Source organism: Panthera uncia, chromosome X, assembly GCF_023721935.1.
Source record: "Panthera uncia isolate 11264 chromosome X, Puncia_PCG_1.0, whole genome shotgun sequence".
Taxonomy (NCBI): domain Eukaryota; kingdom Metazoa; phylum Chordata; class Mammalia; order Carnivora; family Felidae; genus Panthera; species Panthera uncia.
In genome coordinates this window covers 62,946,401-62,973,942 of record NC_064817.1, presented here as the reverse complement: position 1 = coordinate 62,973,942, position 27,542 = coordinate 62,946,401, and the positions used below count along the sequence as shown (strand labels likewise).

The 27,542-nt window shown below is 36.6% G+C and overlaps 1 protein-coding gene across 7 annotated transcripts in view; it reads left to right on the top strand.

Annotated features, from left to right (window-relative positions):
* The window catches only part of BRWD3 (bromodomain and WD repeat domain containing 3), a 231,515-nt gene that overhangs the window by 147,481 nt on the left and 56,492 nt on the right, over positions 1-27,542 (top strand). For all 7 annotated transcript variants that reach the window (XM_049644693.1, XM_049644687.1, XM_049644686.1 and 4 more), the window contains 9 exons: positions 6,010-6,117; positions 7,207-7,331; positions 8,500-8,582; positions 9,694-9,805; positions 10,795-10,856; positions 10,947-11,102; positions 11,755-11,875; positions 12,880-13,005; positions 13,094-13,172. In XM_049644693.1, coding sequence (XP_049500650.1) covers positions 6,010-6,117; positions 7,207-7,331; positions 8,500-8,582; positions 9,694-9,805; positions 10,795-10,856; positions 10,947-11,102; positions 11,755-11,875; positions 12,880-13,005; positions 13,094-13,172 — 972 coding nt within the window. The remainder of the gene's footprint in view (positions 1-6,009; positions 6,118-7,206; positions 7,332-8,499; positions 8,583-9,693; positions 9,806-10,794; positions 10,857-10,946; positions 11,103-11,754; positions 11,876-12,879; positions 13,006-13,093; positions 13,173-27,542) is intronic.

The following is a 27,542-nucleotide window of genomic DNA, read 5'->3' as shown; positions in this document are numbered from 1 at the left end:
ATGGCCTTCAACAACTGCAAGCCCACTGGAGGGAGGGGCTAGAGAGTGTTTTAGGGAAATACAGAATCCAACTGATTTTGACAGGAATTGCGTACTTGCTACCAGCCTCCTTTGTCATGTCTTTAAGATGGTACCAGGTTGCTGAAACAAAAGGCTAAAGGGAGGAGGGGAGGTTTGCAGAAGAGACGTAAAAGGTTACTTTAAAATCCAGCTTCATTGGGGCGCCTGGGTGGCTTAGTTGGTTGAGCGTCCAACTTCAGCTCAGGTCATAACCTCGCTGTTCCTGAGTTCAAGCCCCCTGTCAGGCTGTGTGCTGACAGCTTGGAGCCTGGACCTTGCTTCAGATTCTGTGTCTCCCTCTCTCTGCCCCTTCCCCGCTCATGCTCTCTCAAAAATGAATAAACATTAAAAAAATAAAATAAAATCCATCTTTGGGGCGCCTGGGTGGCTCAGTTGGTCGAGCGCCCGGCTTCGGCTCAGGTCATGATCTCGCGGTTTGTGAGTTGAGGCCCCGCGTCGGGCTCTGTGCTGACAGCTCAGAGCCTGTAGCCTGCTTCGAATTCTGTGTCTCCCTCTCTCTCTGCCCCTCCCCTTCATACTCTGTCTCTCTCTGTCTCTCAAAAATAAATAAATGTTAAAAAAAATTAATAAAAAAAATAAATAAAATCCAGCTTCACTAAAACGTTTGTGTAGCCATTTTGATTTTTGTTCAACTTTATGCTTTAAGCAGTTTCACTTCTAATACTTGGCACAGTGTCTCCAGTATATTGAAATACATTGTTTGGCTGGTGAAGTCATGAAAATAATTGTCTATTTTTAACTTACTTTCTACTTAGCAGAATTGAGTGGTATTTGGAGTCCTAATTCAAGTCCTGATATTCTTTTTTTTTTAAAAAGCCCATGCCCAACCTGATAGAGAATATGCTAGAGGATAACTACCTTTTTCAATGATTAGAGGAACGTCATTTCATGAGACAGTCCTTCCTACTAAGCCTGTGATTGAATAATATAACTCTATTTATGATTACTCAGTCAAAAATTGATTTAAATTCTATCTGGTGAGAAAATTTTTTATTTTTTTATGAAAATTATGTTAAATTATAATATTTTAACTCTAATTGGCTTGTACATTCTCTGATATATTGAATAATAATTCATATTATTAAAATGTTTCCTTTTGTAGTGTGTCTTCCAGTAAGTATTGGACTTTTGAGCAATGCTTGTTTGTTTGGTTATTTTAGTAGAACATGCTGTGATGAATGCTGTATTAAAAAAACCTAAAGAGATTTTTCAGGGGCATATACAAAATCATGATTTCTTGTATTTATTGCCTGTTTTTATGGAAGCTTTAGGGGAGGAATTTTTTTAAGTTTTTATTCAAATTCCAATTACTTAACATAGAATTTTATTACTTTCAGGTATGCAGTATACCGATGCCACACTTCCATACAACACCCAGCGCTTATCACAAGTGCACTCCTTAATCTCTAGCACCTATTTAACCCATAACCCTTACCTACTTTTCCTCTGGTAACCATGAGTTTATTCTCTATAGTTAAGTCTGTTTCTCCATTTCCCTTGCTCTCTCTTTTTTTCCTTTGTTCATTTGTTTTGTTTCTTAAATTCCACATATATGTGAATTCATATGGTATCTGTCTTTCTCTGACTGACTTATTTCATTTAACATGATACTTTCTAGCTAAACCCATGTCCTTGAGAATGGCAAGATTTCATTCTTTTTGATGGCTGAGTAATATTCCATTGTATGTGTATATATGTGTCTGTGTATATAGTGCAGAGCCCGCTTGGTGTTCTCTCTCTCTCCCTCTGTCTCTGCCCCTATCCTGCTTGTATGCATGTATGATCTCTCTCTCAAAATAAATAAATAGGGGTGTATGGGTGGCTCAGTTGGTTAAGCAGTTGACTTCAGCTCAGGTCATGATCTCGTGGTCTGTGGGTTTGAGCCCTGTGCTGGGCTGTTTGCTGGCAGCTCAGAGCCTGGAGCCTGCTTCAGATACTGTGTCTCGCTCTCTCTCTTCCCCTCCCCTGCTTGCTCTCTGTCTCTCTCTCTCTTTCTCTCAAATAATAAACGTTAAAAAAATTTTTTTTTAAATAAATAAACTTAAAAAAATGTAAAATCTCCTACTATTGTATAACCACCAGTTAGTTCCTTTATGTTTGTTATTAACTGTTTCATATATTTGATTGTTCCATTGTTGGGTGCATACATATTTACAATTGTTATATCTTTGTGATTGTACCCTTTATTATGCTATCTTGCCCTTTTTATCTCTTGTTACAGTCTTTGTTTTAAAGTCTGGTTTGTCTGATATAATTATTGCTACTGTAGCTTTCTTTTGACATGCATTTGAATGATAAATCCTTCTCCATCCCCTTGATTTCAATCTGTAGGTGTCTTTAGGTCTGAAATGAGTTTCTTATAGACAGTGTATAGATGGGTCTTGTGTTTTTATCTACTTTATCTATTCTTATATCCTAGGTCTTTTGATTAGAGTATTTTGTCCATTTACCTTCAGAGTAATTCAGATTTGAATTTAGTACCATTTTATTACTTGATTTATCATTGTTTGAGATTTTCTCTAATCCTTTCTAGTCTTTGTCATTTTTTTGTCTCTGCTTTCCCCTCAGAGTCCCCTTTAATATTTCTTGGAAGGGCTGGTTTAGTGGTCACGCACTCCCTTCAGTTTTTGTTTGGGAAACTCTTTATCTCTCCTATTCTGAATGATATCTTTGCTGGATAGGGCATTCTTGACTGCAGATTTTTCCCATTCAGAACTTTGCATATATCATGCACTCCTCTCTGGCTGGCCAAGTTCCTTTTAGGAAATCTGTAGCTGCCTATGTCTTTTCTCTTGTAGTTAAGGACTTCTTTTCTCTTGCTGACTTTCAGACTTGACTTTATCACTGTATTTTACACATTTAATTATAGTATGTCTTTGTTTGGCCTGCTTTTGTTTATTTTGATGCAAGTTCTCTGTGCCTCCTGGATCCAGATGTCTGTTTTCTTCCCCATATTAGGGAGGGTCTCAACTATTGTTTCTTCAAATAAATTTTCTATGCCCTTTTCTCTCTTCTTCCTCTTTGACTCCTGTAATGTGTACGCTATTACATTTGATTAAGTCACTGAATTCTCTAAATCTATTCTGTTGCATAATTCTTTCTCTCATTTGTTTAGCTTCATTACTTTACATTACTTTGTGTTCTAGATCACTAATTCATTCCTTTGCTTCTTCCAGCCTGCAGTTCATTGCCTCAATCATGTTTCTAATCTCTTCTATTTCACTCTTCATATCTGATTGTTTTTTAACTCTTTTATCTCTGTCTTAAGGGTGTCACTGATGTCTTCTTTTTTTAAAAAAATATTCATTTTTAGGAGAGAGAGAGGGAGACAGAGTGAGAGTGGGGTAGGGGCAGAGAGAGAGGGAGACACAGAAACCTAAGTAGGCTCCAGGCTCTGAGCTATCAGCACAGAGCCTGATGGGTGACTTGAATTCACGAACCCATGAACCGTGAGAGCATGACCTGAACCGAAGTCCGACACTCAACTGACTGAGCCACCCAGGTGCCCCTGATGTCTTCTTTTTTCAGTATCAGTATCCTTATGATTATTGGTTTAAATTTTCCATCAGGCATGTTATTTATATCTGTTTCACTTGGATCTCTGGCCTGTGACCTTATCTTGTTCTTTCATTTGGGATGAATTCCTCCATCTTGTTATTTTGTCTAAGTCTTTGCCTTCTTCTCTTCTTTTTTATAAAAAAAAAAAAAAGTTATGCATCCATCTCCTAAAAGTAATGGCCTTATTAAGAAGAGATTATGTAGGGCTCAGGGCCTGGCACTTCAGGGAGTGTCTCGGATGTGTGCTGCTTGCACTCTGCTGTTGTGTTTTGGCTGCTCTATTCTTCAGGCTGTTCATCTGCAGAGGTTCTCCTTGCCTGCTGTGGGCTGACTTTGGTCCCCTGGCCTGAACGTGATGAGTTTTAACTAAGTGGGCTCTGATCTTGTGTAGTGAGACCTGTCACCACCTCCATCAGAACTGAGGCCCCGTAGTACTCTCTGGTAGGAAGACTTGGTGTGGGCAGGGGTTTCTTCTGGTCTTCTGGGAGAGGGGCCTGTTCCACTGGGACTAAGGCAAGCCTGACTGAGAAGGGCAGTTCCACCAGAGCACAGGGGTGTGGGGAAGCTAGGCAGCCAATGTTAGTGTTTTGCTGCTTCCTGTGGTGGCTGTGTGTTTATAGTTAGAGGCAGGGGAGGGAAATGGCACCATCCACCTCCTTTGTTTCCAGAGAGATGTCTCTGTGAATGCTTCCTCTCAGGGACATATTCTAAGAAGAGCAAAAAATCTCCCTAGTGTATGCCCCATGCATGCTTCAGATAACTGTATCCCTACTGTCTGTACCCGAGTTGTTTGCCTGCCTTCTCCCTAGCAGTAGGGCAGTGCCCTCCTGGCTCTATACCAGCCAAACACACTGTTCTTTAAAACTCTAGACTTTAACAAAGCCCGGCTTATTGCAAGACCTCACAAAATTCATCCCCTGTCTTTTTCCAAGCCAATGGCTTTGGGGAAATGTTCTCCTTGTGTGTGCCCCTATGAGCTCCTCTCTCCCACTTCATGACCATGGCTCCCTCCCCTTTGCATTACCCACAATCTGTTTCTCCCCTAAACCATGTCTCCACTTCTTACCTTCTTCAGTGAGGCCTCTTCTCTCCCTTCAGTTTTGGAGTTTGTTCTGCCAGTCTTCAGGTCCATTCCTGTGGTATTTAGGATGATTTAAAATTTATCTAGTTGTGTTTCTTGGAATGAAAGGAGCCTGGGAACTTCCTGCTCTGCTGCCGTCTTCCTCTAAGGAGAGTTATCTTTAATTAATCTTAGAAGTCTTTACAAAAGAGAACAAGAATCTGTATATTATATGTCTGATGAGACACCTTTCTTATATAAGACCATATTTACCTTGGTGGAATCACTTTCCCTCTACTTTGTTAAATTTAGAATATGCTTATATGCCTCAGGAGTAGTGTGTATTAGGTAATGATAATTGTGCAGGTAATGAAGGAGGTATATAAGTGAGTTAGTCAGTGAAATACATAAATGAAAGAATGTTTTTAAAGAACTCGTAAAACTCATACTTCTTCTAATGGAGGAGATATATAAGTGAATCAGACAGTGAAATACATAAATTAAATGTTTTTAAAGAATTCATAAAATTGATACTTTTTATAAAACCAATCTCTTAATGGCACCATTACTTTTTACTTTAAATGTTAAGCCTTCAGTATTTTGCCTGGAATGGCCATAGCCACAGATCATTGCCTTTGAAAATACTCATGTTTACAAGTTTAACTTAAATGCCAACTTCTCCTGGATGTTATTCCTACTTTCCATTTACCTGCTGCTCTTTCCTCCTGAGCTTTCACCTAAGTTATTTCTCTCTTACGACATTTAGTATATTAAGCCTTATATTATACTCATATGTTTACCTGTCTGCCCATATCCTCGAGGGAAAGGATTTTATTTTGGTATGTTACCACTGCACCCAGTGCCTTGCACACATATGTTCAATCAATATTTGTTGTATACAGTAATATATATGTAATAAATTATATCTGAATAACGTGGTTATTATTGATATTTTTACTCTTATAGTTTTAAAAATAGTACTTTAAAATATGATCAGTTCTGTGTACATTTGTCATTGGTTCCTCTTTCTTCAGAAATTTATGAAGCAGCTAGAAGGAAAAGGATTGTGTATACAGTGTTTATATGCAATACTTATATGCAGTGTTTTTATGCAGCACTTAGTACAGGCAACATAGACATGAATACTGAATGAACATTATTTGATAGTGACAAATAGTTATACATTTTTTTTCAAAATTATAATTTCGTTGTAAAGAGAAGAAGACATTTGTAACAGTATATATTGGGATACATAGAGTTGTTAATTAAATAGGATACTGCTTGTTAATGCCTTATGTTTTTTGTTTTAGCTTATCTATTTCAGGCAAGGACATGAAGCTTATGTGCGGGCTGTAAGGAAGTCAAAAATATACAGCCTTAATTTACAAAAACAGCCATGGAATAAAATGGATCTCAGGGTAAGTTGGCCAAATTCATAAACTATGAAGTAGTTTTGATACTTCATAAACTAAATGAAGTAGCTTTGGAATTAAGTTACTTGCCTATATATAGCTTTTTCTCAGTTTTGTACATATTTCATTATTGATTGTGTGTCTAATATAAGGAGATGTACCATACTCTTGTACATGTGTTATGGGTCCCATTTTATGTTTCCTGAAATTTGTATGCTATTTCTTGTCTTGATTACTTGACCTAATTTTCTTCAAGCTTCAAGTCGTCTAGTGTATACCATTCTATATTTGGAGCAAAGCAGTAGTTCCCTGGTGTGGTTATTTTCCTGAGCAGCTTTGTATATTCTGAGGCTCTATAAACTGACTTTGTGTGTGGATTACAGATACCCTTGAGGTTCCAGTGGCTTTAAGTAAATATCATAAATTTCATAAATCCCAAGAAACTCAGAACTTTGTAGTACTTTATGGATTATCCTTTTTGATACAGTACCTATATAGCTACATGGTATTGAGTAAAATAGGTATGTTTAATATTTTGGAGGTTTTTCTGACTGTAAATACATATTCATTCCTTCATAAATACATAGATACATACATCATCATTTCTAGTTAGGTTTATGCATGTTTTCTTCTTTTGTTTTTCCAACTTGAAGAACAAGATATACACATACATGTATACATGTGTATACACATACACAAATATACACATACATGTCTACCCACATACTTACATAATACATGTCTTAACCAGGCAAAAACATCAAAATCCCTTGGGGAATTCTTTCAAAATATGTATGACTAAACTTGTACCCCAGACCTATTGAATTCAATTCTATAGGAGTAGGTTTTAAGAATATGAATTTTAAAAATGTTCTCAAGGGGATTTGGTTGCTTATCCTTGGTTTAGAGCCCTGAAGTATACTATGACTTGATATTGTCAAGGACTATGTCTTACTGCCTTTAACACATAGTGGAATGCTTAGTATTTGGTGGGTATTCAGATAGTTTTTTAATTGTTCAAAAAATAATGAAATAATATGCAACTGTCAGGCATTTATATTGAAAGTAATAATTTATTGGTATTCTCATGAATAGGAACAAGAGTTTGTTAAGATTGTAGGAATCAAATATGAGGTTGGACCACCTACACTGTGTTGCTTGAAGCTTGCATTTCTGGACCCCATTTCAGGCAAAATGACTGGAGAATCTTTTTCCATTAAGTGAGTAGCTGTCTCTGGGTGTGTGTGTGTGTGTGTGTGTGTGTGTGCGCTTGTGTGTGTGTGTGTATGTGTGTGTGTGTGTGTTTTAATCCCAATCATTTATTCTGCAGAGTACAAGGCTTGATGGGAGAGAAAATACTATAGTACTATGGGCTTTAGAGTTTTAAAGACCAGGGTTTAATGTTTTTTTTTTACACGTAATAGCTATATATATACATATTTATAAACTTCCATGTGTGTGCATGCATGTGTGTGTGTAGCAAACATATATGTACTGTAGTATGTTTGTGTGTGTATACAGTTAACCCTTGAACAATGTGGGGACTTATGGGTACTGACCCCCAACAGTTGAAAATCTGTATGTAACTTTTGACTCCCCAAAAACTTAACTACTAATAGCCTGCTGTTAAACAGAAGCCTTACTGATAAAATAAACTTTTGACTAATATGTATTTTGTATGTTTTATGTATTATATATAGTATTCTTACAATAAAGTAAGCAAGAGAAAATAAAATGTAATTAAGAAAATCATAAAGAGAGAGAAAATATATTTACAGTATATATATGCATATTTATTGAAAAAAGTCTGCATATAAGTTGACCTGCAGGGGTTCAAACCTGTATTGTTTAAAGATCAACTAGATATATATCTGTGAGCAAGTTACTTAACCTCTCTGAATTTATGCCTTCATCTGCAAATGTAAATGTTAGTAACTGCCTCAAGATTGTTATGATGAATTAAAAGAAAAACCTTTATAAATGTCTAATGATGTGGTTGAAACATGGTAGTTGCTTTTACTTCTGTTAATAATAAAATAAATGATTAGTCAGCGGCACATTTCTTAGAGTTTGAAATCTGAGGAGATGAAAGAACATCAATTCATACTTTTCTAATTATAGACTCTTTTATATTAAGACCCCTTAATATAAAATACCTTATACTAAGCTTTAAGGACCTTCATTGGTGTCTTTATGTTATTAAAGTGATAGAGTAATAGGCAGGGGACTAACAAAAGCAGATGGAGTTTAAGTAAAGACATTTGCAGGAACCTTGAGGCTTACAACATTTTTTAAATGACTCCACTTTAAACATAGATCTCTGGATATTTAATATCATATGCTGTTATATTTGTATATTGATTCATATGTGCTTTATTTTTTATACAGGTATCATGACATGCCAGATGTCATTGACTTCCTTGTGCTACATCAGTTTTATAATGAAGCCAAAGAAAGGAACTGGCAGATTGGTGAGTATAAAATTCTCACTTAATAACAATTAAGTTTGAAATAGAGTAACATTTTAATTATAATTTAATAGAAATAAGCTAGTATAACATCTAGTTGGTAAAAGCTGTTAACCAAATTAGAAAAATCAAATTAAATTTTCCTTCTCAGTTATGTTTAGGTGATTTTATGCACATTGTGTTTAGCATATAACCTCTAATCTTTCTGCAAATATCTAATCCATTAGAATACAAATCTGAATTTTAAAAAAAACCGTCAAATGTCACTTGCCCTAATGTAGAGTACTGCCTAATATAGAGTACTTAACACTTGGGCTCTTAAGCAGGCCATTACTGATTGTGATTTTCTTTCTTTCTTTCTCTCTTTGTCACTCTTTCTCTCTCTCTCTCTCACTCTGTTTCTCTCTGTACCTCTACCTCTTTCTGCATCTTTTCTCTTCCTCTCCCTTTCCCTCCTCTCCTATCCCTTCCTTTAACCCTTCACTAGCTATTTGATCTTGGGCAAGTTTTTAATCTCTCTGTGTCCCACTTCCATTATCTTTATGATAACAATCACATCAGAACACACCCATAAGGTGATGTGAGCAATAAATGATAGCACTTAAGATGGAACCTAAATGTGTAAAATTTATACTGTGTAAATGGTTGCTATTAGTACTTTTGAATTCTCCTTTCTTATGTGGGAGAAACATTTTTGTCTGCAATGGTTTGGTTTTATAATCTTTAGCCCTTTAGAGGCAGAATAGTATGAAGAGATTATTAAAGGCAAAAAGCTGAAAGCAAAAAGGAAAAGAACTGTAGTAACATACGTACAGTACAAGAAAAAGTATGCCTAATAATGATCCTAAGTAATTGATAAAAATTAGATTATATGTGGTAACATTTATTTAAGAAGACATGGACATATTTGATTTATCTCAGAAAGATTACTAGTACTTGGAAGTCAAAACCTTAGAGTAAAATATAAAATTTACTTATCTGGGAAACTCAGATTGAAACCTCTAATAATGCTAGATACAAGGCTACTTTGTCCAACAAAAAGTAGCAATTTAAAGTGTGAACAAAGCTGTTACTCTCAAAAACATCCTTTTAAGAATTTCCAAAAACATTATAGGTGATAGATTCCGCAGTATAATTGATGATGCCTGGTGGTTTGGGACTGTGGAGAGTCAGCAACCTTTTCAACCAGAGTATCCTGATAGTTCTTTCCAGTGCTACAGTGTTCAGTAAGTACAGTTATGGTATTTTATGCCTGATATAATACTGTGGTACTAACTGGACTTTCTGACCCTACCAGGAATACTACGTTGTTACTTTGACTTATCTTTATCTAACCTGTACCATTAAGGAAGTAATCCTGGTACCTGTAAGGAAGGAATTTGATGATAAACCTCTTGGTCCAATATGCGTGCTAAAACAAAGCAGGAACTGAAGACTTATTTGTACCTCCCTTATGCCTGTATTTTCTTTTAAGTATTTTTGTTTTAGACAAGAATTGCAACTATTATTTCATGAAGAATCCTGAAATTAATTCATTGTTTAAAGTAATTGTTTGGAACATAGCAATGAATATTAGTACCCAGTCTTTTATTTAATGGTATGAATTCTAGGCATAGGTGACTGTATTATGTTTGGACGTACTATTTGTCTACAACATTTACTTTAGTTTTTCATTAAATACCAGCATTTTAAGATTCTTAATGAATGAAGTTTTCTTCTCAAGAATGATTAATGTTTATTCTGTGAGGACTGACTTTAACTTTGCATATTGTGGGTCACAAGGGAATAATAAAATTTTGGAGATGCTGTTATTCTTAAACTATTAGGATAAAGTAGATTATCTCACAGAAAGAATTGATCTATTAAAATTGACTTTCTTAACCTGAAAGGAATTTTCCAAAGAGGTCTTTTCGTTATGTACCCTGGGCTAATATTGAATACATGCTTGATTGGAATTCAAACAAAAAACCAAGTAAAACTAAGTGTAAGTTTACTGCTCTCTATTTCATATTGGTGAACTATATTTTCTCTAATTTTTTTTTTTGCTTTCTCTATTAATTAAAGGTTAATCATCTTTATGTAAGTGAAATTGTACTTTAAGGGAAACTGTATTGCCCTTTTCCAAATTTTACCCCCAGGAAGTCATGCAAATTATGGTGGTATATAAAAGTAAGTGTCCTGTGAATTTGATTTGTATCTTGTTATTTTTTAATAGCTGGGACAATAATGAGAGAGAAAAGATGAGCCCTTGGGATATGGAGCCAATTCCAGAAGGAAGTAAATATGCTTTTAAAAATGAATTATAATTCAGTATCAGTAGCACAGTATTGGAAGCTAATCATTTCTGATTTTTAATCTTATACATAGCTGCCTTTCCAGATGAAGTTGGTGCTGGTGTTCCTGTGTCCCAGGAGGAACTGACTGCTTTGCTATACAAACCCCAGGAAGGAGAGTGGGGGGCTCACTCCAGAGATGAGGAATGTGAACGGGTTATTCAGGGCATCAACCACCTTCTGTCCCTGGGTACGGTGAATATGAAAGAATATTAGGAAGGAACAAGGAAAACCAGCAGAATTTTAAGTTCTATAAAAGGAAATATATTTTTCACTGTATACTTTTAACTCAAGAGGCACTTTTAATCAAGTGATTCTAGTTTTAATATTAATATTTTATATGTTTGGCCAGTGTAATGAATGATAAATTTTTTTCTATTCTCTGGGAGCTTATATAATAGTGAAGACGTGGTATATAGTGGTCTTTTACTTTCTTGAGTCACTTTGGCTCTCTAGCTATTCTCTGTGCTTGACTTTGGTTGAGTTTTTTGATACACAGTGGATGAGTAATACTTTTTACTTACATGTCTAAGCTATATTATCTAAAACATATCACTTGAGCTGTTTGGCATTTATCCAGAAAAGACAGATTTGAAGTTCTCCTTTTATTCATCTCATTGCACCTGATTTGAACCAATGTATCATACATGATTCATAGATATTATGTCCAAATAAAAAGAATAACATTTTAATGATACTTGTCTAATATTTGCATAATTGGATCATTCAATTTTAGTAATGTAGTATATTGTCCTCCCTTCTAATTTATAAAGTTTTTGTTTGTTAACATGAAACATTAATATCTTTTATAACTACCTTTTTTGATTTTGGTAATGTTATAGATTTTGCCAGCCCTTTTGCTGTTCCAGTGGATCTCAGTGCCTATCCCTTGTATTGTACTGTAGTTGCTTATCCAACTGACCTCAACACCATCAGGCGGAGACTTGAAAATCGCTTTTACAGGTCTGTTTAGTTTTATTATTTATAAAGTTTATAGCTTTACATCTTTTGTGTTCCTTTTTGTATAATGATACAGTGAGATCTGTGTTTTCTTACTATAAAATAATCATTCAGTATACTCCAAAATTTCTTCTAAAGATTTGGAACACTAATTTACCTTTTTTGATAGATTCTCAGTCTTCCAGGGTAAGGAGTATGGAATAAAGGACAGAGAAGAAATTATGAGTAGCACAAATCACATGTGAAACAAAAACTATCATTCACTTTAGTTTATTAAAGGCAGATTAAGTAAGTGATTTGTGGATTCATCATGATTAAGGTGCTCTAGAAAGTCGGAGCATGTTTAAATCCCTTGTTGAGGAATTAGGCAGCAGTTAGATTTAATTACCAGCCCTAAAATGTGTTTAGATAAAGGGCCAAGTAAATTTTTTTCTTCATTTCAGTTGGGAGTCAATTATGAGAGAGTAGTAGAGGGCACCCTTTGGTACATCTCTAACCCCAGAGTCCACTGTGTCCTAATCACAGTTATTCCAACATGAGCTGGCTGTAAATATAGCCAATTGGGTATATTTTATAACATTACCTACAATTTAATTTGATAATACATATCATAAAAGTAACTACATAAAATTATTTTTCTGAAACCTGGTTTCTTTTTTTTTCTTGATCTTCTCATTTCTTCCACTGAAAACTAAACATTTCCTTGACTTTATCAAAACACTGTGTTTATACTTATTTCATTAAAATCCCTATTTACCCATGATGTCCTGGGTCAGTTCTTTCCAATATGCAGTCCACTGGTTCTTAATGCTTCCTACACTTCAAATACTGTAACTATATACCTTTATATTAGTGCATATCAGTTATACACATATATTAAGTTACATACATATATTAGAACACCTTTGACATGCCATGATTGAGTGCCTAGTTGTTCTATGTTGTAAATTCTTAGAACAGACTTTATATGTATCAAAAAAGTAACAGGGTTATTTTTTCTTTCATAGGAGAATATCAGCATTAATGTGGGAGGTTCGCTACATTGAGCATAATGCCAGGACTTTCAATGAGCCAGATAGTCCTATAGTTAAAGCAGCCAAAATTGTAACTGATGTCTTACTTCGATTTATTGGGTAAGAAGCAGTTTTATCTTCCAGAGGAGCTGACTTCTGATTTTAAAAATAATATATTGAAGTATCTTTTGACTTACTTGTTTCTTAGGGATCAGAGCTGTACTGATATATTGGATACTTACAATAAAATTAAAGCAGAAGAACTAAACAGCACTGATGCAGAAGAGGTGAGAATCACAGCATGATTAATAGGCATGAATTTCTTTTCTGTTTTTCAAAATACAGTAAGTATTGTGTGTGTTATAACTGGCTATAAGCGTTGAAACTGATTTCTGAAAGCTGGCTAATCACCTTCATCTTTTTATATTCAACTCTTTAGCCTGTATTTAGATGGTATATACCAGAAATGTGCTGGTGCTAAAATTTTTTGAGACACGTGGCCAGTCGTTCTAATGGACTCAGCGGGTTTCACTGATGAGAAATCACCACTTGATTTTCCAGCCTTAAAAACAAGACAAGGCAGATTTCAGGTAAATGAGTCTAACAGACATGGAGCACCTTCCATGGACTAGAGGAACGAACAGTGGTTTCTTAACTAAAGTATACAGCCTGAACTGGACTACCCCTGAACCAAATTCATATATTTTATTAGATTGAATCAGATCTGTTGGATCCTGGAAGAGACAGGGGAAGATGGCGGCATAGGGGGACACTGGGCTCACCTCGTCCTGCTGATTGCTTAGATTCCACCCACATCTGCCTAAATAACCCAGGAAACTATCAGAAGACTAGCAGAATGGACTCTCTGGAGCCAAGTGTACACAAGAGGCCCACAGAAGAGGGTACGAAGGGCGGAGAGGCGGTGCGAGCTACACGGACTGGCGGACTGGCAGGAGGGAGCCGGGGCAGCGGAAGGGCAGCCCGTCCAGCAAGGCAGAGCCCCCAAGTCTGGCTTGCAAACACAGAGGGGCCGGGCTCCATGAGTCCTGACAGCCAGAAGGACATAACAGCTGGAATGTTAAAAGTCAACAGCTCTGCTCCACCAGAGGGAGGGCAAGACGACACTGGGAGGGAGAGTTGTTGAGCCCTGGAAGACAGAGCTCAGCTCGGCGGGGGAACAAAGGCACTGGCAAGCACAATCTCCCTCTCCCATATCCCAGCTGAAATTCCAAAGGGAACCAGTTCCCATCACCAAACTTGCTTCCCCAACACTGTACATCTGTAGATCCATCCCTCCGACAGACCTGCCTCCCTCCTGGTGCTGCAGTGCCCCTGCCGCAGGGGACCACTGACACCAAATCGAGTTAAACCTACCCTTCCCACCCCCATGCACCTTGCTGATCCACCCTGGCTAATACGCCAGATCCCATCGAACCAGCACCACAAGCCTGGCAGTGTGCAAGTAGTCCAGACTGGGGTCACACCACTCCACAGTGAGTCCTGCCCCTGGGAGAGGGGAAGATAAGGTACACAACAGTCTGTGGTCCCAACGGTGGGCTGGGGACAGGTATCAGGTCGGATTGCAGCCTTGCCCAGCAACACAAGTTTCTCCTGACAGCACAGGGGAAGTACCCTGCAGTTTGGAGCCACCCCAGGGACTACCCAAAATGACGAACTGGAAGAATTCTCCTCAAAAGAAACTCCAGGAAGTAGCAACAGCTAACAAATTAATCAAAATGATTTGAGCAATATAAATAGGAATAAGAATTTAGAGTAATAGCCATAAAATTAATTCCTGGGCTTGAAAAAAGCACAGAGGACAGCAGAGAATCTATTGCTACAGAGATCAAGGGACTAATAAATAGTCATGAGAAGCTAAAAAATGCCATAAATGAGGTGCAAAGTAAAATGGAGGCGACCACAGCTTGATTTGAAGAGGAAGAGGAGAGAATAGGTTAATTACAAGATAAAATCATGGAAAAACAGGAAACTGAGAAAAAGAGAGATAAACAAATCCAGGATTATGAGGGGAGAATTAGAGAACTAACTGATGTAATCAAATGGAACAATACCTGTATCATAGGAATTCCAGAAGAAGAAGAGGGAAAGGGGCTGAAGGTGTACTTGAACAAATCATAGCTGAGAATTACCCTGATCTGGGTAAGGAAAAAGGCATTGAAATCCTAGAGAAACAGATAAATCCCTTCAGACGTAACTTGAATCCATCTTCTGCTCAACATATCATACGGAAACTGGCAAAATACAAGGATAAAGAGAAAATAAAGCAGCTGGGGATAAACAGGCTCTAACTTAAAAAGGTACACACATAACAGTACTGTCAGACCTGTCTATGGAAACTTGGCAGGCCAGAAAGGAATGGCAGGAAATCTTCAATATGATGAACAGAAAAAATATGCAGCCAAGAATCTTTTATCGAGCAACTCTGTAATTCAGAATAGAAGAAGAGAGAAAGGTTTTCTCAAACAAACAAAAACTGAAGGAATTTATCACCACTAAACCAGCCCTACAAGAGATCCTAAGGGAAACTCTGTGAGTGAAATGTTGCAAGGTCCACAAAGTACCAGAGACATCACTACAAGCATGAAACCTACAGACATCACACTGACTGTAAACCCATATCTTTCCATGATAACACTGAATGTAAATGGACGAAATGCTCCAACCAAAAGACATAGGGTATCAAAATGAATAAAAAATAAGACCCATCTGTTTGCTGACTAAAAGAGACTCATTTTAGAACTGAGGACACCTTCAGGTTGAAAGTGAGGGGATGGAGACCTATCTATCATGCTACTGGAAGTCAGAAGAAAGCTGGAGTACCCTTACTTATATCAGACAAACTAGACTTTAAATTAAAGGCTGTAACAAGAGATTAAGAAGGCTGTTAATAATAGTTACAGGGTCTATCCATCGGGAAGAGCTAACAATTATAAATGTCTATGCGCTGAATACAGGAGCCCCCAAATATATAAAACAATTAATCACAAACATAAGCAACCTTATTGATAAGAATATGGAAATTTCAAGAGACTTTAATACTCCACCTACAACTATAGATAGATCATCCAGACAGAGGATCAATAAAGAAACAAGGGCCCTGAATGATACATTGGATCTGATGGACTTGAGACATATATTTAGAACTCTGCATCCCAAAGCAACAGAATATACTTTATTCTCGAGTGCACATGGAACATTCTCCAAGATAGATTGCATACTGGGTCACAAAACAGCCCCTTAATAAGTATAAAAGAATTGAGATCATACCATGCAAACTTTCAGACCACAGTGCTATGAAACTTGAAATCAACCACAGGAAAAAGTCTGGAAAATCTCTAAAAGCATGGAGGTTAAAGAACACCCTACTAAAGAATGAATGGGTCAACCAGTCAGTTAGAGAAGAAATTAAAAAATATATGGAAACAAATGAAAATACAACAATCCAAATGCTTTGGGATGCAGCGAAGGCAGTCCCGAGAGGAAAATACATTGCAATCCAGGCCTATCTCAAGAAACCATAGTAATCCCAGATGCAAAATCTTAACAGCACACCTAAAGGAAATAGAAGCAAAGGAGCAAAAACACCCCAAACCCAACACAAGAAGAGAAATAATAAAGATCAGAGGAGAAATAAACAATATAGAATCTAAAAAAACTTTAGAGGAGATCAATATAAAGATGAGTTGGTTTTTTGAAAAAATAAACAAAATTGATAAACCTCTAGGCAGGCTTCTCAAAAAGGGGAGTTTACCCAAATAGATAAAATCACAAATGCAAATGGATTTCTTACAACCAGTCCCTCAGAAATATAAGCAATCATCAGGGAATACTATGAAAATTTATATGCCAACAAACTGCACAACCTGGAATAAATGGACAAATTCCTAAGCACCCACACACTTCCAAAACTCAAACAGGAAGAAATAGGAAACTTGAACAGACCCATAACCAGTGAAGAAATTGAACCTGTTATCAAAAATCTCCCAAGAAATAAGAGTCCAGGACCAGATGGCTTCCCTGCAGAATTCTACCAGACATTTAAAGCAGAGATAATACCTATCCTTCTCAAGCTGTTCTAGAAAATAGAAAGGGAAGGAAAATTTCCAGACTCATTCTATGAAGCCAGCATTACTTTGATTTGTAAACCAGACAGAAACCCAGCAAAAAAAAAAAAAAAAAAAGAACTACAGACAAATATACCTGATGAATATGGATGCAAAAATTCTCAACAGGATACTACCAAATCCAATTCAACAGCATATAAAAATAATTACTTACCATGATCAAGTGGGATTCATTCTTGGGCTGCAGGGCTGGTTCAACATTCTCAAATCAATCAATGTGATACATCACACTGATAAAAGAAAAGAAAAGAACCATATGATTCTGTCAATCGATGTAGAAAAAGTATTTGACAAAATTCAGAATCGCTTCTTAATAAAAACCCTTGAGAAAGTCGGGATAGAAGGAACATACTTAAACATCATAAAAGCCATTTATGAAAAGCCCACAGCTAATATCATCCTCAATGGGAAAACTGAGAGTTTTCCCCCTAAGATCAGGAACACGACAGGGATGTCCACTCTCACCGCTGTTGTTTAACGTAGTGTTGGAAGTTCTAGCATCAGCAGTCAGACAACAAAAGGAAATCAAAGGCATCAAAATTGGCAAAGATGAAGTCAAGCTTTCACTTTTTGCAGATGACATGATATGATACATGGAAAACCTGATAGATTCCACCAAAAGTCTGCTAAAACTGATACATGAATTCAGCAAAGTCGCAGGATACAAAATCAATGTACAAAAATCAGTTGCATTCTTATACACTAATAATGAAGCAACAGAAAGACAAATAAAGACACTGATCCCATTCACAATTGCACCAAGAAGCATAAAATACCATGGAATCAACCTAACCAAAGATGTAAAAGATCTGTATGATGAAAACTATAGAAAGCTTATGAAGGTAATTGAAGAAGGTATAAAGAAATGGAATAACATTCCATGCTCATGGATTGGAAGAATAAATATTGTTAAAATGTCAATACTACCCAAAGCTATCTACACATTCAATGCAATCCCAATCAAAACCGCACCAGCATTCTTCTTGAAGCTAGAATAAGCAATCCTAAAATTTGTATGGAACCACAAAAGACCCTGAATAGCCAAGGTAATATTGAAGAAGAAGACCAAAGCAGGAGGCATCACAATCCCAGACTTTAGCCTCTACTACAAAGCTGTAATCATCAAGACAGCATGGTATTGGCACAAAAACAGACACATAGACCATTGGAATAGAATAGAAACTCCAGAATTGGACCCACAAAAAGTATGGCCAACTAAGCTTTGACAAAGCAGGAAAGAATATCCAATGGAAAAAAGACAGTCTCTTTAACAAGTGGTGCTGGGAGAACTGGACAGCAATATGCAGAAGAATGAAACTAAATCACTTTCTTACACCATTAACAAAAGTAAACTCAAAACAGATAAAGGACCTGAATGTGAGATAGGAAACCATCAGAACTCTAGAGGAGAAAGCAGGAAGAAAAATCTTTGACCTCAGCCGCAGCAATTCCTTACTTGACACATCTCCAAAGGCAAGGGAATTAAAAGCAAAAATGAACTATTGGGACCTTATGAAGAGAAAAAGCTTATGCACTGCAAAGGAAACAATCAACAAAACTAAAGTGCAACCAACGAAATGGGAAAATGTATTTGCAAATGACATATCAGACAAAGGGCTAGTATCCAAAATCTGTAAAGAACTCACCAAACTCCACACCTGAAAAACAAATAATCCAGTGAAGAAATGGTCAGAAAACATGAATAGCCACTTCTCTAAAGAAGACATCCAAATGGCCAACAGATACATGAAAAGATGCTCAACGTCACTCCTCTTCAGGGAAATACAAATCAAAACCACACTGAGATGCCACCTCAAGCCAGTCAGAGTGGCTAAAATTTACACATCAGGAGAGTAGATGCTGGAGATATGTGGAGAAACGGGAACCCTCTTGCACTGTTGGTGGGAACGCAAACTGGTGCAGCTGCTCTGGAAAACAATGTGGAGTTTCCTCAAAAAATCAAAAATAGATCTACCCCTATGACCCAGCAGTAGCACTGCTAGGAATTTACCCAAGGGGTAAATTCACAGGAGTGCTGATGCATAGGGGCACTTGTACCCCAATGTTTACAGCAGCACTTTCAACAATAGCCAAATTATGGAAAGAACCTAAATAATCATCAACTGATGAATGGATAAAGAGATTGTGGTTTATATACACAATGGAATACTACATGGCAATGAGAAAGAATGAAATAGGGCCTTTTTTAGCAATGTGGATGGAACTGGAGTGTTATGCTAAGTGAAATAAGTCTTACAGAGAAAGACAGATAGCAAATATTTTCACTGTTATGTGGATCCTGAGAACCTTAACAGAAGATCATGGGGGAGGGGAAGGAAAAAAATATTAGGAAGAGAGCCAACACAGAAGAGATTTAAAAATTGATAATAAACTGAGGGTTGATGGGGATTGGGAGGTAGGGGAGGGTGGGTGATGGGCATTGAGGAGGGCACCTTTGGGAGGAACATTGGGTGTTGTATGGAAACCTATTTGACAATAAATTTCATCTTAAAAAGAAAGAAAACAAGTCAAGGCACTAAATATTTTAAAAGAACAGTTAGTTTTTGGAAATTTTAATAGGGTTACATTTTCTACACCATATATGTAAAATATTAAAGTATTTTTAAATCTCAGGTATGAAAGTCTACATTTTTAATAGTTTCATGGAATTTCTATTTGATATACATTATGGAAATTTATAAACATAAGCCAGTTTTTCTTAATGAAGTCAAATTAGTATTAACACCAGACCTTCATATAACTAATTTCCCCACCCAGCCATATTCCCAATTTACATAAAGCCAATTTTTAATTTTTTTTTAATTTTTATTTTTGAGAGATAGAAAGAGAGTGAAAGAGTGGGGAGGGGCCGAGGGAGAGGGAGACAAAGAATCCCAAGCAACTCCAGGCTCTGAGCTGTCAGCACAGAGCCTGATGCAGGGCTCTAAGCCACAGACCATGAGATCATGACCTGAGCCGGAGCAGACACTCAACTGACTCAACCACCCAGGTGCCCCTACATAAAGCCATTTTTTATTGCAAGCTGTGATAAAAAGAAGCAAAAACCAAGAAGAGGCTGAAATCAATAATGGAATGTAATATTTCAAAAGTCTTTAGTGGAAAACAATTTGCCCCAAAGATGAGTAATTCAAACATGCAAGATACTATTGAAATGGACATTGTATAGATATATTTTACATATTTATATTATCTGTACTGTTAATGTCTAGAATAATAAATCTTCAATTTTTTTTTTCTGTTTTTAATTTTTATTGAGGTATAATGGACATAAAACATTATGTTAGTTTCAAATGTACAAATGATTCTAAATGTGTATATATTGTGAAAGAATCACCAAATTAAGACTAGTCACCTGTACATTGTTTTAACTTTCTCATATAATAACTTTTAAAATTCATTTTCTTAACAATTTTATATTATATCCCCAAGACTCATTTATTTTGTAACTGAAGCTTGTATGTTTTGACCCACTACACCTATTTTGGCTCCCCACTCCACTCTGCCCATCTCTGGCAACTACCAATCTGTTTTGTGAATCTATAAATGATTTTTTAAATTTTTTTTGTTTTTTTATTAAGTTTTATTTTTTTATTTTTTAAAATTTATGTCCAAATTAGCGTATAGTGCAAAAATGATATCAGGAGCAGATTCTTTAGTGCCCCTTACCATTTAGCCCATTCCCCCTTCCACAACCCCTCCCATAACTATCAGTTTATTCTCCATATTTATGAGTCTCTTCTGTTATGTCACCCTGTTTTTTATTATTTTTCTTTCTGTTCCCTTATGTTCATCTGTTTTGTGTCTTAAAGTCCTCCTACGAGTGACTTCATATGATTTTTGTCTTTCTCTGACTGACTGATTTCACGTAGCATAATATCCTCTGGTTCCATCCACGTAGTTGCAAGTGGCAAGATTTCATTCTTTTTGATTGCCAAGTAATACTCCATTGTATATATATACCACTTCTTTACCCATTCATCCATCGATGGACATTTGGGCTCTTTCCATACTTGGGCCATTGTTGATAGTGCTGCTATAAACATTGGGGTTCTTGTGTTCCTTCAAAACAGCACACCTGTATCCCTTGGATAAATACCTAGTAGTGCAATTGCTGGGTCGAAGGGTAGTTCTAGTTTTAGTTTTTTTAAGGAACCTCCATACTGTTTTCCAGTGTGGCTGCAGCAGCTTGCATTCCGAAAACAATACAAAAGAGATCCTCTTTCTCCGCATTCTCGCCAACATCTGTTGTTACCTGAGTTGTTAATGTTAGCCTTTCTGACACGTGTGAGGTGGTATCTCATTGTGGTTTTGATTTGTAGTTCCCCGATGATGAGTGATATTGAGTATTTTTTCATGTGTTGGTTGGCCATCTGGATGTCTTCTTTGCAGAAGTGTCTATTCATGTGTTTTGCCCATTTCTTAACTGGATTAATTGTTTTTTGGGTGTTGAGTTTGATAAGTTCTTTATAGATTTTTGATAATAACCCTTTATCTGGTATGTCATTTGCAAATATCTTCTCCCATTCTGTCGATTGCCTTTTACTTTTGCTGATTGTTTCCTTCACTGTGCAGAAGCTTTTTCTTTTGATGAGGTCCCAGGAGTTCATTTTTGCTTTTATTTCCCTTGTCTCTGGATACATGTTGAGTAAGAAGTTGCTACGGCCAAGATCAAAGAGGTTTTTGCCTGCTTTCTCCTCGAGGATTTTGATGGCTTCCTGTTTTACATTGAGGTCTTTCATCCATTTTCAGTTTATTTTTGTGTATGGTGTAAGAAAGTGGTCCAGGTTCATTCTTCTGCATGTTGCTGTCCAGTTTTCCCAGCACCACTTGCTGAAGAGACTGTCTTGATTCCATTGGATATTCTTTCTTGCTTTGTCAAAGATTAGTTGGCCATACTTTGTGGGTCCATTTGTGGGTTCTCTATTCTGTTCCATTGATCTGAGTATCTGTTCTTGTGCCAGTACCATGCTGTCTTGATGATTACAGCTTGAAGTCTGGGATTGTGATGCCTCCTGCTTTGGTTTCCTTTATCAAGTTTGCTTTGGCTATTCAGGGTTTTTCTGGTTCCATACAGATTTTAGGATTATTTGTTCTAGCTCTGTGAAGAATGCTGGTGTTACTTCGATAGGGATTGCATTGAATATGTAGATTGCTTTGGGTAGTTTCAACATTTTAACAATATTTGTTCTTCCTATCCAGGAGCATGGAATCTTTTTCCTTTCTTTGTGTGTCTTCTTCAATTTCTTTCATAAGCTTTCTATAGGTTTCAGTGTATAGATTTTTCACCTCTTTGGTTAGATTTATTCCTAGGTATTTTATGGTTTTTGGTACAACTATAAATGGGAACGATTCCTTGAGTTCTCTTTCTGTTGCTTCATTGTTGGTGTATAGGAATGCAACCGATTTCTGTGCATTGATTTTATATCCTGAAACTTTGCTAAATTCATGAATCAGTTCTAGCAGTTTTTTGGTGGAATCTTTTGGGTTTTCCCTATAGAGTATCATGTCATCAGGAAAGAGTGAAAGTTTGACCTCCTCCTGGCCAATTTGGATGCCTTTTACTTCTTTGTGTTGTCTGATTGCAGAGGCCAAGACTTCCAATTCTGTGTTGAATAAGAGTGGCAAGAGTGGACATCCCTGTCTTGTTCCTGACCTTAGGGGTAAAGCTCTCAGTTTTCCCCATTGAGGATGATATTAGCATTGGGTTGTTCATACATGGCTTTTATGATCTCGAGGTATGATCTTTCTATCCCTATTTTCTTGGGGGTTTTTATCAAGACAAGATGCTGTATTTTGTCAAATGCTTCCTCTGCATCTATTGAAAGGATCATATGGTTCTTGTCCTTTCTTTGATTGATGTGATGAATCATGTTAATTGTTTTGTGGATATTGAACCAGCCCTGCATCCCAGGTAGAAATCCCACTTGGTCATGGTTAATAATTTTTTTAATGTATTGTTGGATCCAGTTGGCTAATATCTTGTTGAGGATTTTTGCATTCGTGTTCATCAGGGAAATTGGTCTATAGTTCTCCTTTTTAGTGGGGTCTCTGTCTGGTTTTGGAATCAAGGTAATTCTGGCTTCATAGAGTTTGGAAGTTTTCCTTCCATTTCTATTTTTTGGAACAGTTTCAAGAGAATAGGTGTTAACTCTTCCTTAAATGTTTGGTAGAATTCCCCTAGAAAGCCATCTGGCCCTGGACTCTTGTTTTTTGGCAGATTCTTGATTACGAATTCAATATACTTACTGGTTATGGGTCTGTTCAAATTTTCTATTTCTTCTTGTTTCAGTTTTGGTAGTGTATATGTTTCTAGGAATTTACCCATTTCTTCCATTTTACCCATTTCATTGGCATATAATTTCTCACAATATTCTCATTATTGTTTTTATTTCTGCTCTGTTGATTGTGATCTCTCTTCTTTCATTCTTGATTTTATTTATTTGGGTCCTTTCCTTTTTGTTTTGATCAGACTGGCTAGTGGTTTATCAATTTTGTTAATTCTTTTAAAGAACCCACTTCTGGTTTCATTGATGTGTTCTACTGGTTTTTTGTTTTGTTTTGTTTTGTTTCAATAGCATTAATTTCTTCTCTGATCTTTATTATTTCCTGTCTTCTGCTGGTTTTGGGTTTTATTTGCTGTTTTTTCTAGCTCCTTAAGGCATAAGGTTAGGTTATGTATCTAAGATCTTTCTTCCTTCTTTAGGAAGGCCTGGATTGCTGTATACTTTCCTCTTATGACAGCCTTTGTTGCAGCCCAGAGGTTTAGGGTTGTGGTGTTATCATTTTCATTGACTTCCATATACTTTTTAATTTCCTCTTTAACATCTTGTTTAGCCCATTCATTCTTTAGTACGATGTTCTTCAGTCTCCAAGTATTTGTTACCTTTCCAAATTTTTTCTTGTGGTTGCTTTCGAGTTTCATAGCATTATGCTCTGAAAATATGCACAGTATGATCTCTATCTTTTTGTACTTACTTAGGGCTGATTTGTGTCCCAGTATATGGTCTATTCTGTAGAATTTTCCATGTGCACTGGAGAAGAATGTATATTCTGCTGCTTTAGGATGAAATGTTCTCAATGTATCTGTTAAGTCCATCTGGTCCCGTGTGTCATTCAAAGCCATTGTTTCCTTGTTGACTTTTTGATTAGATGATATGTCCTTTGCTGTGAGTGGGGTGTTGGAAGTCTCCTACTATTATGGTATTACTTTCAATGAGTTTATGTTTGTGATTAATTGAGATGTATATTTTGGTGCTGCCACATTTGGCACATAAATGTTTACAATTGTTAGGTCTTCTTGGTAGATAGACCCCTTGATTATGATATAATGCCCTTCTGCATCTCTTGATACAGTCTTTATTTTAAAATCTAGATTGTGCAATATAAGTATGGCTACTCAAACTTTCTTTTGTTGACCATTAGCATGATAGATGGTTCTCCATGCCCTTACTTTCAATCTGAAGTTGTCTTTAGGTCTAAAGTGGGTCTCTTGTAAACAGTCAATAGATGTATCTTGTTTTCTTATCCATTGTGTTACCCCTATGTCTTTTGATTGGATCATTGAGTCCATTGAAGTTTAGAGTGAGTCCTGAAAAATATGAATTTATTGCCATTATGATGCTTGTAGAGTTGGAGTTTCTGGTGGTGTTCTCTGGTCCTTTCTAATCTTTGTTGCTTTTGGTCTTTATTTATTTTTATATATTTTTTTTCATCTTTTCTTCCCTCAGAGAATACCCCTTAAAATTTTTTGCCAGGTTGGTTTAGTAGTCACAAAGTCCTTTTACTTTGTTTGTCTGGGAGACTTTTTATCTCTCCTTCTATTTTGAATGACAGCCTTGCTGGATAAAGAATTATTGGCTGCATATTTTTCTGACTCAGCACACTGAATATATCCTCTCAGTCCTCTGTGGCCTGCCATGTTTCTGTGGATAGGTCTGCTGCAAACCTAATCTGTCTTCCCTTGTGGGTTAGGGACTTTTTTTTCCCTTGCTGCTTTCATGATTCTCTCCTTGCCTGAGCATTTTGTGAATTTGACTATGATACATGCCTTGTTGATGGTTTGTTATTCTTGAATCTAATGGGGGTACTCTGTGCTTTCTGGATTGATGTCTGTGTCTTTCCCCAGGTTAGGAACGTTTTCTGCTATGATTTTCTCACATAACCCTTTTACCCCTATTTCTCTGTCTTCCTCTTCTGGGACCCCTATGATTCTGATGTTGTTCCTTTTTAATGAGTCACTGATTTATGTAATTCTTAAATCGTGCTCTTTTGCCTTATGTCACTCTTTTTTTCTGCTACATTATTCTCTATAAGATTGTCCTCTATATTGCTAATTGTTCTGTCTGTTCCATTCTTGCTGCCACTGCATCCATCCGTGTTTGCAGCTCAGTTATATCATTTTTAATTTCATTCTGTGTTTCACTTCTTTTATCTCTACAGAAGGGATTCTAATCTATTTTCGATTCCGGCTAGTATTCTTATTATCACGATTCTAAATTCTGGTTCAGACCTCTTGCTTATATCTGTTTTGGTTAAATTACCTGCCTGTTGTTTCTTCATGCTCTTTCTTTTGGGGTGAATTCCTTCATTTTGTCATTTTGAAGGGAGAAAAGGAATTAATGAGGTAGAAAAAAAATTTAAAAAATGAAAATTAAATAAATATTAAAATTAGAACACACACACGCATATCTGATAAATGATGCTATATCCTAGGTCTGTTTTGGTCTGTGTATTGAAAGTGGTTTGACAGATTAGAGAAAAAAAAAAGGAAAAAAAAAGGAAATCGTTTAAGAATTTGAGAAATGAATACACTGAAGTACACTACAATGAGATGATGGGAGTAAAATAGAATTTGAAAAAATTTACACAAAAGTAAAGAATATAGTAGGAAAGCAATACTTTTAATAAAAATTAAAAATAAAAATGAATTTTTTTCTCTTTCTGTATTGAAGAAAGCAATGAAAAAGTATAAAAAGAAAAAAAAAGGACTCTTGAAAATTTGAAAAAGTTAATACACTGTAGTAGACTAAAATAGAATGATGGAAGTAAAATAGAATTTGAAAAAGACTACATAAAAGCAAAAAACATTGTAAAAAATAAATAAAAATATTTTTAATAGACATTGAAAGTGAAAATGAAGTTTTTCAATTCCTGCATTCAAGAAAAAGAAAGGAGGCGATAAAGAGAAAAAGGGAAAAAAAGAAAACAAGGAAATATTTTGAAAATTTGAAAAGGTGAATACACTGCAGTAGACTAAAATAGAATGATGGAAGTAAGATAGAATGAAAAAATTTACACAAAAGTAAAAAATATAGAAAAAACTAAGGAAAATATTCTTAATGAAAATTGAAAATAAAAATGATATTTTCTTTTTCTGTATTCAAGAAAAAGAATAGTGTAAAAGAGAAAGAATATAAAGAAAAAAAATTGAATAGATGAGTCTGCTAACAGATTGAAATTAGACTAAAATTACTTCGTTTTCCCCTAGAAGTCAGACTATGTAGCACTTTATAGTCCATAAACTAAGTAGGCGGTGAGACTTGTGTTCTTGAAGAGCGAGGTTAGCCCAGTTGGGTGGGGCTCAGAGTAATGGCTCCGTTCTCCACTAGATGGCACTGCTAGCCTACTGGGGTGGATTGTTGCAGTGCTGGTTGGTGTGTATGTGCATGTGCAGGAGTGGTGAAAATGGTGTCACTCAGCTTACCCAGTCTCTAGTATGGGAACTCTGTTCTCTCTGATCAGCAATTGTACACCTGTCCTCTGTCTTCAGCTTTTGTCCACTCCTGGCTTCTTCATTGTCTGTGACAAAGCCCCAGGCAATACCTCTCTCCCAGGTTTTTTTCTCAGTTGCAGCTGTTTTCCCTGGCCCCTTAAGTTCTGAAGAACTGCAGGGTGACTCATTTTGTCCCTCTGCTGGAGGGTCTCACTGAGCAATGGCTGTATGCCTGCTGTACCCAGGAATGCCTACTGGACCCTGCTGCTGCTAGTGCCCTGAGACTGTGGCCAGTTGCCAGCCTGCCCCAGAAATAGTTTGTGAGATAGTGTAGTAGCATCTTTTCAGGGATTATGGAAAATCACAACACATTTGGCACCAGGCTTCACAATTAACGACTTTGTTCCAGCACCAGCGAATGTGGCTGTTTTCTGGGGTCTTCTGGGATCAGGTGGCTTCAACAGTCTCTACCAAATGTCCTTCCAGCAGTGGAACCACTTTTCCCCATGTGGGGATTTGCCCTTCCCACCAGATCAGTGCCAGATATCGAGCTGCAGAGTTGCAGCCTTTGCACTCCCGTTGTTTACAGTCTTAATGGAATTTAAACCATCTCCTTTCTCTTTTCTCCCTTTTTAGTTTAGTCCCTGTGGCTATTTCGAAGTTTTCACGTTCTCTCCAGCTGCTTTTTGGGAGGAGTTCTTTTCTTGTATTCTCCCCCGCCTGAACCTCCGTCCTCTCTCCCCCTGCCAAGGCGGCTCCCTGCCCTCCACCAGCTTCTC